The sequence below is a fragment of the Gigantopelta aegis genome, chromosome 3 (genome assembly GCF_016097555.1).
Source record: "Gigantopelta aegis isolate Gae_Host chromosome 3, Gae_host_genome, whole genome shotgun sequence".
Classification (NCBI taxonomy): domain Eukaryota; kingdom Metazoa; phylum Mollusca; class Gastropoda; order Neomphalida; family Peltospiridae; genus Gigantopelta; species Gigantopelta aegis.
The window spans coordinates 84,694,487-84,706,081 of NC_054701.1; the positions used below are offsets into that span (position 1 = coordinate 84,694,487).

The window sequence follows — 11,595 nt, forward strand, 5'->3', positions numbered from 1 at the left end:
GTTTGACGTCAAATACCTTTACATCAATCATTTTCGAGTTAAGTGATACAAAAAAATCCACATATTAATCACTAATACACTTACTACAGAAAGAAACCCGACAGCACCCACATTCAGCTACGCTTCGTGACACTCCGTCGCAACAATTGCAAAGCTCGGCGATCTATTTCGAGACGTAGACCACGTGATCGCACACTGGGCGATTCCGCCTTGTGCAGCAGTTACAGGGGCTGTCTCATATCAAGCGAAGTTACAACATGGAAGAGTTGCGTTTTGGATGAATTTGGATTTTATTACGTCATTAAACCAAAACAATTACACATTATTGATTCCATTTTGAATTTGAAGGATACATTTGGGGTGTTATCGACAGGATACGGCAAAAGTATGTGCTACGTACTACCTCCTCTTATGAGACGACCCCTGTAACTGCTGCACAAGGCGGAATCGCCCAGTCTCGAAATAGATCGCCGAGCTTTGTAATTGTTGCGACGGAGTGTCACGAAGCGTAGCTGAATGTGGGTGCTGTCGGGTTTCTTTCTGTAGTAAGTGTATTAGTGATTAATATGTGGATTTTTTTGTATCACTTAACTCGAAAAGGTATTTGACGTCAAACATAGGATTGTTGTGGTATTAGAGCGGGACTCGTTGCCTACCGTTTGGTAGTCAGGAATTGCCAAAAAAAAGACATAGGTTGGTCTCTGACTGTAATGAGAGCGTGTTTATGTCCAAATGTCCGTCTAGCTCTCTTACAGTCAGAGTACTCGGGCTATGCGGGACGTAGCCCAGTGGTAAAGCGTTCGTTTGGTGCGCGGTCGGTCTAGGATCGATCCCCGTCGGTGGACCCATTGGGCTATTTCTCGTTCCAGCCAGTGCTCCACAACTGGCGTAACAAAGGCCGTGGTATGTACTATCCTGTCTGTGGGATGGTGCATATAAAGGATCCCTTGCTGCTAATCGAAAAGAGTAGCCCATGAAGCGGTGACAGCGGGTTTTCTCTCTCAATATTTGTGTGGTCCTTAACCATGTGTCTGACGCCATATAACCGTAAAACAAAATGTGTCGAGTGCGTCGTTAAATAAAACATTTCCTTCCTTTTTAAAATATTTGTTACCAGTGTCTTTGAGTGAAAAACAGTATTGTTAAATACAAATACATGTACTCATCCTCCAATTTGTCGTAATGAACATGATGTTGGGATAGACATACACAACTATTATTCACTTTCACTGAAAATCGATTAATCGAAATTAAACAATTAATAGGCATGGGTCCGCTAGTATAGTCAGTAAATAAGGTACTGCGCATATTGTAAGAGAACGCGTATTATTACTATTACTATATTTTCCTACACACCCATTGGTGAGAACACCGTGCCTTATTTATGATAACACATACATTGTTTATACACGTACGTGTGTTATCAGTTTCAAGACATACGACTGGCTGCTCCTAGGTGATGACCAGGTCATCAATGCCATATATCAATTAAAAACAACACGATGGAAATCAATTACACCGTGACGTATAGTTGACCTGACAATCACGTGTCTGTGACGCGTATGTCAGCTACAAGTGCAATGGTTGTAAATAACTTTTAGTCGAAAAAGATGTTAAAATTTGCTTTACGCCTGTTTTTTGAGGATATGTAAGAAATAGAATAATACATTCGTGTCCGTTAGATACCATTTATCTCACAACTGGTTGTTTAAAAACGTATCAAACTCGTTTTCGCTTGTGTTTTGTGAGATAAATGGTATCTAACGGTCACTGATGTATTATTCTCTATACATAATACTACTAATTAATTATTCTACTTTTCCACCTAAACTGTGTGTGAAACTGGAAATCAAAGATCGTATACACGATGTACATAGTGTCAAACATGGGTTGTCACCTCTCTGTTTTTCTCAACACATTTTATATTTGCCTGCAGCTCTACAACATATTCATAAGCAATGCTGGTGCCCCCTCCTAATGTGGGTGACCCTCCACCACACCAATAACATGTCACCTAGTGCCTTAAACAATTAACAACTAACCCACTGTCCTGGACAGACAGCCCAGACAGCTGAGGTGTGTGTCCAGGACAACGTGCTTGAACCTTAATTGGATATAAGCACGAAAATAAGTTAAATGAAATTAAGCCGGGGGTACGGCGGCGTGTTTTTAGTAGTAGAAGACAGTTGCTGCTGTCACGTGATCTACTGATTAGCAGCATCCGGTCTCGGTGGTTAAGCCATCGGACGTAAGGCTGTTAGGTACTGAGTTCGCCTCCCGATACTGGCTTCCACCCAGAACGAGTTTAAAGACTCAGTGGGTAGGAATAAGGCAACTACACCGACTTCTCTCTCACCAATCACTGATAACTAACCACTGATTTTCCGTCCAGACAGCCCAGATAGCTGAGGTGTTTGCCCAGGACATCGTGCTTGAACCACAATTGGATAACCATGAGAAACAGAAACAAATAAGTGGCAAGACACGTTTGGTTGCACACCACCATTCGCTTTTGTATGCTATTTAACAATACAATTTACCACAAACATTAGGAGTTATCCACCCACCCACCCAAACAGAATTACCACTTTATTTTGCCGTTGTATTTATAAGGGGCGGCATACCACATGCATAGTTATTATCATTTACTGATAAAAATACAAGTAACTAAAAAATCAATGGTTTATTTAAATACTTCAGAGGGTATAACCTATTTGTACTCATAGAAGAAGAAGAGACGTAGTAGTAGTAGTAGTAGTAGTAGTAGTAGTAATAGTAGTAGTAGTGGTGGTGGTTTTGGTGTTGTTGTTGTTGTTGGTGGTGGTGGTGTCAGTGGTAGTGGTAGTGGTAGTGGTAGTAGTAGTAGTAGTAGTAGTAGTAGTAGTAGTAGTAGTAGTAGTAGTAGCAGCAGCAGCAACAGCAGCAACAGCAGCAGCAGTAGTAGTAGTAGTAGTAATAGTAGTAGTAATAGTAGTAGTAGTAGTGGTGGTTTTGGTGTTGTTGTTGTTGTTGGTGGTGTCAGTGGTAGTGGTAGTGGTAGTAGTAGTAGTAGTAGTAGTAGTAGTAGTAGTAGTAGTAGTAGTAGTAGTAGTAGTAGCAGCAGCAGCAGCAGCAACAGCAGCAGCAGTATTAGTAGTAGTAGTAGTAGTAGTAGTAGTAGTAGTAGCAGTAATACTACTAATAATAGTATTAGTAATAATAGTATTACTAGAAGAAAACGAAGAAGAAGAAGAAGAAGAAGAAGAAGAAGAATTCATTTGCCAATAAATGTATCCATCATTGAACCCAACAATAATTATAACAACAAACACGTGAACACATGTTAAACGTTTACAACTGTAAAGGTATAATTAGGCAAATACGGGGGGGGGGGGGGGGGGGGGGGGGGGGTGGGGGGGGGGGGTCTTTCTTATGTAGGAATTATTTTCTCTTATTAATAACCATAAGAAGTTGGCGCTACTATCAGGCTGATTAAAATGGATGCGATTACATGGAATATAATGATACATCTCTTTCCTTTAAAATGACAGACCCTAGTTTTTAAACACTGCAACGATTTTTTTAAATGATTAATATGCGGGTTTTTTAATAATTGAAAGAGACATTACATAGATTTTGTCGTTTAGATTATCCATTTCCGTACATACAAAGTGCTTTTGGTCATCCTAGTGTTTCTAATACTACAAAATGCATTTTTTGTATTTTTTTTAAACGCACGTATCTCTGAGCATTAACGATTATTTAGAAGAGGTTTAGTCCATTTTTAGGGATATTTCCAGGTTTCAGCGTCAAATTTGCATGTTTTACCCTCTTGCAACTTTATCCAAATGTGTTACAGGTTTGTAGATTAACCAATCTCAATGTACAGTTTCATAGTTGAAAGCAGGTTCTGCGACTTTAACACTAGTTCATTTGACGTGGATAGCGAGATTTGTTTTGTCTGATATCCACTAGGGTCTTCGGGATTAGGAACATTATGTATTACTAGCTGTTCTCTTTGTTAGTAACTATGTACAGTTTTTCGTATGACGCTATCTGGAACACTGCAATGTCAATCACCACAGGTTTGTTTGGCTCAGCTCGAGGCGTGAGGCTGGATTTCAGTGGTTAAATCCAGTGTTGTCATAGGCTGGCGGGTTGCTGGCGTCAGTCTTGGATACAACCTCAGAATAAGCTGGAGGTGGAGCTGCAAAGGCTGGAGGTGGAGCTGTAAAAGCTGGAGGTTGACCTGCAAAGGCTTGTGGTTGACCTGGAAAGGCTGGCGGCGGTGAGCCTATGTAAGATGGTGGCATTGAGCCTGCGACGGCAGGCGAAGGGTATCCCAGAATACCTGGTGGGGGGTACGGCTGTGGCGGGGCATTGGGTATTGCATATCCATTGCTACCTAAACAAAAGAGAAAAATGTGTAAAGTTGATACTAAAAATATAGCTTACGAATGATAGAGTGTAGCAGTAAACAGAAAGTGTATCAGACAATGGACAAGATACATATGTAAAGTAGACAATGGACAACAATTACTTTTTGGTAGACACAGCATGGACAGCTAGCACTTCCTTACTTGGCAGACAACGAAGAACGAACAGTTCCTTGTTTGAAATACAAATTGGAACGTGTATGACCAACAGTGAACAATAGAGATATACTTCTCTGGTAGGCACTGATCAACATACATTGATAGAGAAACTAGTTTGGAAGAGAAAGGGGATCAAACACTTGTTTGGTAGACAACGGGCAACAAACACTTACTTGTCTGGTAGACAAAGGGCGAAAAACACTTATTTGGTAGATAAAGGGCGCCAAACACGTACTTGTTTGGTAGACAAAGGGCGATAATACCTACTTATATAGGTTCTGCCTGTTGTGCAATCCTTTTGATTCTTTTTTGATCAATAAAATATCTCAAAACAAAACTTGTTTGGTAGATAAAGGGCGCTAAACACGTACATGTTTGGTAGACAATGGGCGATAACACCTACCTGTTTGGTAGAAAAAGGGTGACACAAACTTATTTTTTTGGTAGACAAAGGGCGACTGACACGTATCTGTTTGGTAGACAAAGGGCGGCACAAACTTACTTGTTTGGTAGACAAAGGGCGACAAACACTTACTTGTTTGGTAGACAAAGGGCGACAAACACTTACTTGTTTGGTAGACAAAGGGTGAGAAACACTTACTTGTTTGGTAGACAAAGGGCACGCCATTGGGACCTGTTGTCTGGATGACTGTTCTGGAATTGGCGAGCCGTCTTCGTCGAATACAACAGCACAGTAGGACGGTGAACAAGACGAAGAGAATGCCTCCCACAGAGTAACCAACAGACGACCCCCAGCTGAAACGACCACCACAGAATAACACTCACAGAATAACACTCAGCGTGTATCATAGCCTAGTGGGGGACAGGTCACAATAACACTCAGCGTGTATCATAGCCTAGTGGGGGACAGGTCACAATAACACTCAGCGTGTATCCTAGCCTAGTGAGGGACAGGTCACAATAACACTCAGCGTGTGTCCTAGCCTAGTGGGGGACAGGTCACAATAACATTCAGCGTGTGTCATAGCCTAGTGGGGGACAGGTCACTTAGTAAGGTAGTGTCATTTCAGTGAAACCAAATCCACAGCATTGGATCTAAAAAAATCGTGTTCAAGTGACTTACACCAGCTGTATGACAGCGATGTCTTGATTGTTGAATGAAAGGTCATCTGGACATGCGATGACTGGAGAACAGCTGCATATATTTATTTTAATGAACTGATGGAAACCAATACAAAAATTGCTAAAAAACCCCCAACAAAACTAAACAACAAAAAGCCCCAAAAAACCCTCTACTCTAGTGATTGTCAAGGATGATATGGACTAAAAAGTGACACTCACGAATAGCTGCAGCAGTATCGGTTGTAGGACGTTCCGCAACAGCCGTACGGACATTCGATGTAGTCGTAGCTGTAGGTTGAACAGTACCTCGCGTCAAGACCTGCACAGAACGTCAATAACAATCATAAACAGAGAGGAAAGAACCATTTCTCTAAAGGCGAGTAGGTGAGGTGGACGTAGCCCAGTGGTAAAGCGCTCGCATGATGCGCGGTCGGTTTGGGATCGACACCCGTCGGTTGGCCCATTGGGCTATTTCTCGTTCCAGACAGTGTACAACGACTGGTACATAAAAGGCCGTGGTGTGTGCTACAGAGGGTTTTCTATGAGATTATGTGTCACAATTTCACAATGTTTGACATTCAATAGCCGATGATTATTAAATCAATGTGCTCTAGTGGTGTCGTTAAACAAAACAAACACACTTTTGCTTATGATAGCAAGTGTTAGCAGAAGAGAAACGTGCATACCGAGTATATGTCATGTTACGTAACGCGCAGAGTTGAGAGTTAGCCTTTAGTTTATTTCTTTGTTTTGTTTAACGATACCACCATTTATTAATCATTAGCTATTGGAGGTCAAACGTATGGTCATTTTGACAGTCGTAGAGAGGAAACCCGGTACATGTTTCCAATTAGTATAAAGGGATTTTTTATATGCACCATCCACAGACAGGATAACACATACCACGGCCTTTGATATACCAGTCGTGGTCCACTGGCTGGAACGAGAAATAGCTCAATGGGACCACCGACGGGCATCGATCCTAGACCGACATCGCATCAGCGAACGCTTTATCACTGCGCAACATTTCGCCCTATATTCAATAAAAAATAAACTATAAAACGTTATGCATGGAAGCATTTGTCTACCTCCCGACACACTAAAATATAATTTAATCAAGCATTTCTTTTCTTTCTTGGATGTATCACGAATTTTCACCGTGTTTAAGGCCCAAAGATAAAACATACTTTATTAACGCAGAACTCGCCTACAATTTTAACAAACTCAAGGGTGTTTTTTTTCTTTGGTTTGTTTTTGTTTGTTTGTTCCTTTGTTTATTGGTCGGGGAGAGAGAGAGAGAGAGAGAGAGAGAGAGAGAGAGAGAGAGAGAGAGAGAGAGAGAGAGAGAGAGAGAGAGAGAGAGAGAGAGAGAGAGAGAGAGAGAGAGAGAGAGAGAGAGAGAGAGAGAGAGAGAGAGACACACACACACACACACACACACACACACACACATAGAGACAGAAATTGTAAAGGTTTTTATATTAAGATAATGAGAATGATAGACAGAGGGTGATAGATGAGAAAGATGAATTAATGTTTCATGTTGTATTTCATCAGTTTTTTTCTTGCTCAGTGAAATGCGTTATTGTTAGTCACCGAAGCAACAAGCTGTTAAATGGCCTATGAATGTCCAACACAAAACTTATTTTCTCGCTTATATTAAATCCTATACAATAAAAACTATGTGAAGCTTTACGAAACCTTCGCTTATTGTAAACAACTTTAGAATGACTTAGCTAAAATAGAAAATTGTCTTCTAGAACACACCATAACACAGAAACACTATATCTCAAGCCACTATTACGTGTTAGTTTGGTTTCGTGTGAAAGAAGAAACCGTCTCTCTCTCTCTCTCTCCCCCCTCCCCTCCCCCCCCCCTCTCTCTCTCTCTCTCTCTCTCTGTCTCTCTCTCTCTCTCATTCCTCCTCCCTGCCTTCTTCCCACCATCCATTCGTCCATCTATCTATCCATTCATCTATCCATCTCTCTATTTTTCTGTCCGCCTGTCTCTCTGTCTCTCAGTCTGTCTCTCTGTCTGTCTCTCTGTCTCTCAGCCTGTCTCTGTCTATCTCTGTTTGTCTGTATCTCTGTTTGTCTGTCTCTTGGTGTCTGTCTGTCTGTCGACCAAGTGTCAACATAACAATATATTAAACACCAATAACCGTAGTTCAAAATCTTTATTTCAAAGAAACATTAGAAATATCTTGTTGTGTTTAATCTGAAAATGCTATCACAGAAACATAAAGAAAAGGATAAACGTTTGCTTCACAACTCCCAGTACATTTGAAATTACACCTGTTAGTTGTGTAACATGGGGTTTTGAAAAAAAATAAAGAGAAGAAACCCGTTATCGGCATATAGGCTACACCTACAGAAAAGCATCAACCGATATTTTCTTTTATATGTACTTTCCTATAGACAGGACAGCACATACCACAGCCGTTGATATAATAGACGTAGGACACTGGTTGGAACGAGAGAAAAAACAATGGGTCAACTAAGCTGTATACTTATTATAAAAAACGAAACATCTATTTTGACACAGTTATACCCTCATTCTCTACCCCTATAATGACTATTGCTACAGTCACATATCCACCGATTTGTGATAAGGCGCCCGCACGGGCCCAAATTTCGCGGAAAAATTAACAAAATCTCACGGCGGTCGCAAGGGTGCCGTGGCTATCCTATCGGCGCCTTGGCGTTCTTTCCTCGCAGTAGGGCGCATCGGAAGCTTTTACCGCAGAGTTCAATTCAATTCAATTCAATTCATTTATTTTCCGTATGCCTTACGGCACATAAGAACAAAATAATACACATTTATACTGGAAACATAAACAAGATTTGGGCAAGGTGGTAAATATTAAAACAATAACGGTAACTACAATACAGTACTATAATTATAAGACATAGTAGTAAATACTTTTTGTACATACATGTAGATATATATGTATAGGACGATTGATTCTAGTGGGGGACACAGTAGAGTATAGTTACAGTAAAGTTCTACGCTTAGCTGTAGCAGCATTAAGAAATTTACAGATGTTGTTAATAACTTTGACGCTAGGGTTGCGTAATAATTGGATAAGTTTGAAAACTAAAGGGTTAATGTAATAATATTTCTTGATGTATTTCACACGCAATTCAATAAACAATGGACAAACGAGTATGAAGTGGAATTCACCCTCTAGCTCTCTTATATTACATAATGAACATATGCGATCATTTCTGTCCAGGCCAGAATATCTTCCGGTTGAGAGTGCGTTCGATATTTATTTAGAATACATCTATATTTGGCTAAAATGGGTTTCTGTAAATATAGCTGAAACTGAAAGATATCCGTGATATGTTTGTATAGTATACATTTTGATGAATTATTAAATACAGCAGTGTTTTGTATAAAGTTGTCTTGAAGACCTTGTTTAAATTGATATAGGAAAGCATTTTCATTTGTGACATACTGAGCTTCCCATACATAAGAAAAAAAAAATTCACCTAGTAATTTGTTCACATGGTACAACTAATTCATTTTACAATTGGGTTTACTCCGTAGTAGATCAATAAGTTAAAAGTTCCCAATTCCCAAAGCCCGTAGGCACATCGTAGACAACATCGCACGGACATCGCACGGGCCCAGTACGGCCCTCGCAACATTCGTATGGATGCCGTACGATTTTGGGACAGAATTTCGGGCCCCTCAAATCGTACGGCACCCGTGCGATTTCCAAGATCATCGTACGAGTATCTTACGATGTCCGTGCGAGTCCCTCACGAGCCTCGTACGATGTGTAAAAATCGTACGGGTATCTCACGGCTCCCATCCGACTCCCGTCCAACTACCGCGCGGCGTCCAAGATTCCCTTGTCGATCTGTGTACAACTTTTGACCAGTTGACCAATTGTTAACGTGTACATTCAGAGCAAGCTGTTGTAGCACACGCCTGTCATGGGCACGAGCGCCGGCCTCGGCCGGCTCCCATGTCCAGGACAGGAAAGGGGGGGGGGGGGGGGGGAGGGTAGAAGGGACCGCCTGCGCTAACTGCCACAAGAGAGTGCCAGCTGCCCGGTCGAATCCGGTAGCAGGCGGGGAGGTATGGTGGTGCTATTGATTTTTGAATTTAGCATTCATGACAAAAATGTGCCAAAGGGAAAAGGTTGCGCAATTTTGATTGAAGGAGATTGGGCGCAATTTTGAACGGTCGATCAGAAATATAAAGCAAGGGAGCTACGTATAAGTTTGGAATTTTAGTGAGTCGAGAGTAGCTCGTTAACTTTTGCGAAGGTCTCTCTTTATATACTTCCCGCGCGGACGCCGTCGAATATGTGACTGCTACACACGGATGCCGCAGACCTCTGCGATACCCCCGATTTCCCGAAATCTTAGAAATCCGCCGCTTGTAGAAACATTCGTACGAGGCCCGGTGAATATGTGACTGTAGTATTAACCGTCAGATATAGATTAACATGATATCGAGTTAACGTAAAATAGTCCACATATTCTTTAACACTACACTACTGTACACGTTTATAATACATAATAATAGTAGTTCATCAAAAAGAAAATCGACTTTCGATTCCTTACTTCCTCGTTGCGTTAGTTTGTACTTATTAGTTTGTACGTTTGTACAAAGATAAAAATATAAAACACTTTTATCGTAGTACACGGGGTTACTAAAACAAAACTTCGTGTACGGTGACACTCACCCGAAATCAAGAAAGCCAGTATTCCCAAACCGAGAATATACGCTTGATCTAAATACGAAATCGCCATCTTGTTTTGGCTAACCCAGATCGGGTGTGTTGAGGTGGTGGCTTCACTGAAGCATTAAATACCAGCACGTCACGAGAACAAATATAACAATACGTATTAGGAACCTGACACAAGGAGACATCGGGTATTTTTCTTTTTTCTTTTTTTACATCCTGAATCATACCTATATACGCTTGTTATGGATATAAAAACTTCGCTTATACTTTAATAAACTCGTTTTCACGAAGTAATAAAGATGAACTCTTAAGGTAATTATTTGCCCGTTATTTCATAACTTTCCCTATAATGTTATATAATTGTCCCCATCATGTAATTATTACTCATAATGTAATAAAATTAATATGAATCTGTTGTGTAACAAAGTCGCATAAAGCAGTAACCTTTAAAAGGACATACCCTAGTTTTTAAACACTAACGCATATTTTTTACTATTAGAGTAATTTTTGATAACTTAAATCATACTTTACTTAGCTTTTATGGTTTAGATTATCAATTTCTATACATTCGAAGTGTTTTTGGTCATCCTGGTGTTTTCAATATCACAAAATGCATTTCTCATATTTTTAAAAATGCACGTGCGTCTGAAAAGTAACAGTTATGGAGTCGAGTTTTAGTCTATTTTAGAGGGTATTTTATCATTTCAAAGTCACAGACTCATGTTTCTCTCAATTGTAACTTTATCCAAATGTGTTACAGGTTTGTAGATTAACTAAACTTAGTGTTAATATTTACGGGTTGAAACTAGGGTCAGTCCCTTTAAGCAAGTATTATAAGAATATTTTCACCCGTTCATAATGTAAAAACTACCTTAATCACACAGGTGAATAAAAAGTTGGCTTAAGAAAGAAATACTAATAGTAGTACCCCTCTGTTCAGTTATCAATCTGTTGAATCTATTTTTGTTCAACATATCACACTTAAAAGAAGATATTTTTATGGAACATCTTCATATTTTGTAGTGATGTGAACATGATGTAGTATCATCTGCATTTGAAATTTTTAACATGATTATAAGCTTCAATCGGGCATCCGGGGGCGGGGGGGGGGGGGGGGGTTGGTCACTCTAGTCTGTGACACATAAACATCTCGCCCGTTTGAAGGGCCCTGTTTAATGATTATCCACACGATACAAGACTAAACTGCCCTAAAAACGTGTCTCTGAGCATTTT

At 40.3% G+C, this 11,595-nt stretch overlaps 1 protein-coding gene across 2 annotated transcripts; it reads right to left on the minus strand.

The window, feature by feature from the left end:
* Positions 1 to 3,238: 3,238 nt before the first annotated feature.
* On the minus strand, positions 3,239 to 10,513 carry LOC121366415 (extensin-like). 2 transcript variants are annotated; one of them, XM_041490881.1, is made up of 4 exons: positions 10,360 to 10,513; positions 5,877 to 5,976; positions 5,176 to 5,330; positions 3,239 to 4,384 (listed from the first exon to the last, which is right to left on the minus strand). In XM_041490881.1, the coding sequence occupies exons 1-4, from the start codon at positions 10,424 to 10,426 to the stop codon at positions 4,101 to 4,103; spliced, it is 606 nt and encodes a 201-aa protein (XP_041346815.1). In that variant the 5' UTR covers positions 10,427 to 10,513; the 3' UTR covers positions 3,239 to 4,100. The 2 variants fall into 2 exon arrangements, with proteins under 2 accessions (XP_041346815.1, XP_041346809.1); XM_041490875.1 differs by having other exon boundaries at positions 5,176 to 5,339.
* Positions 10,514 to 11,595: the final 1,082 nt, after the last annotated feature.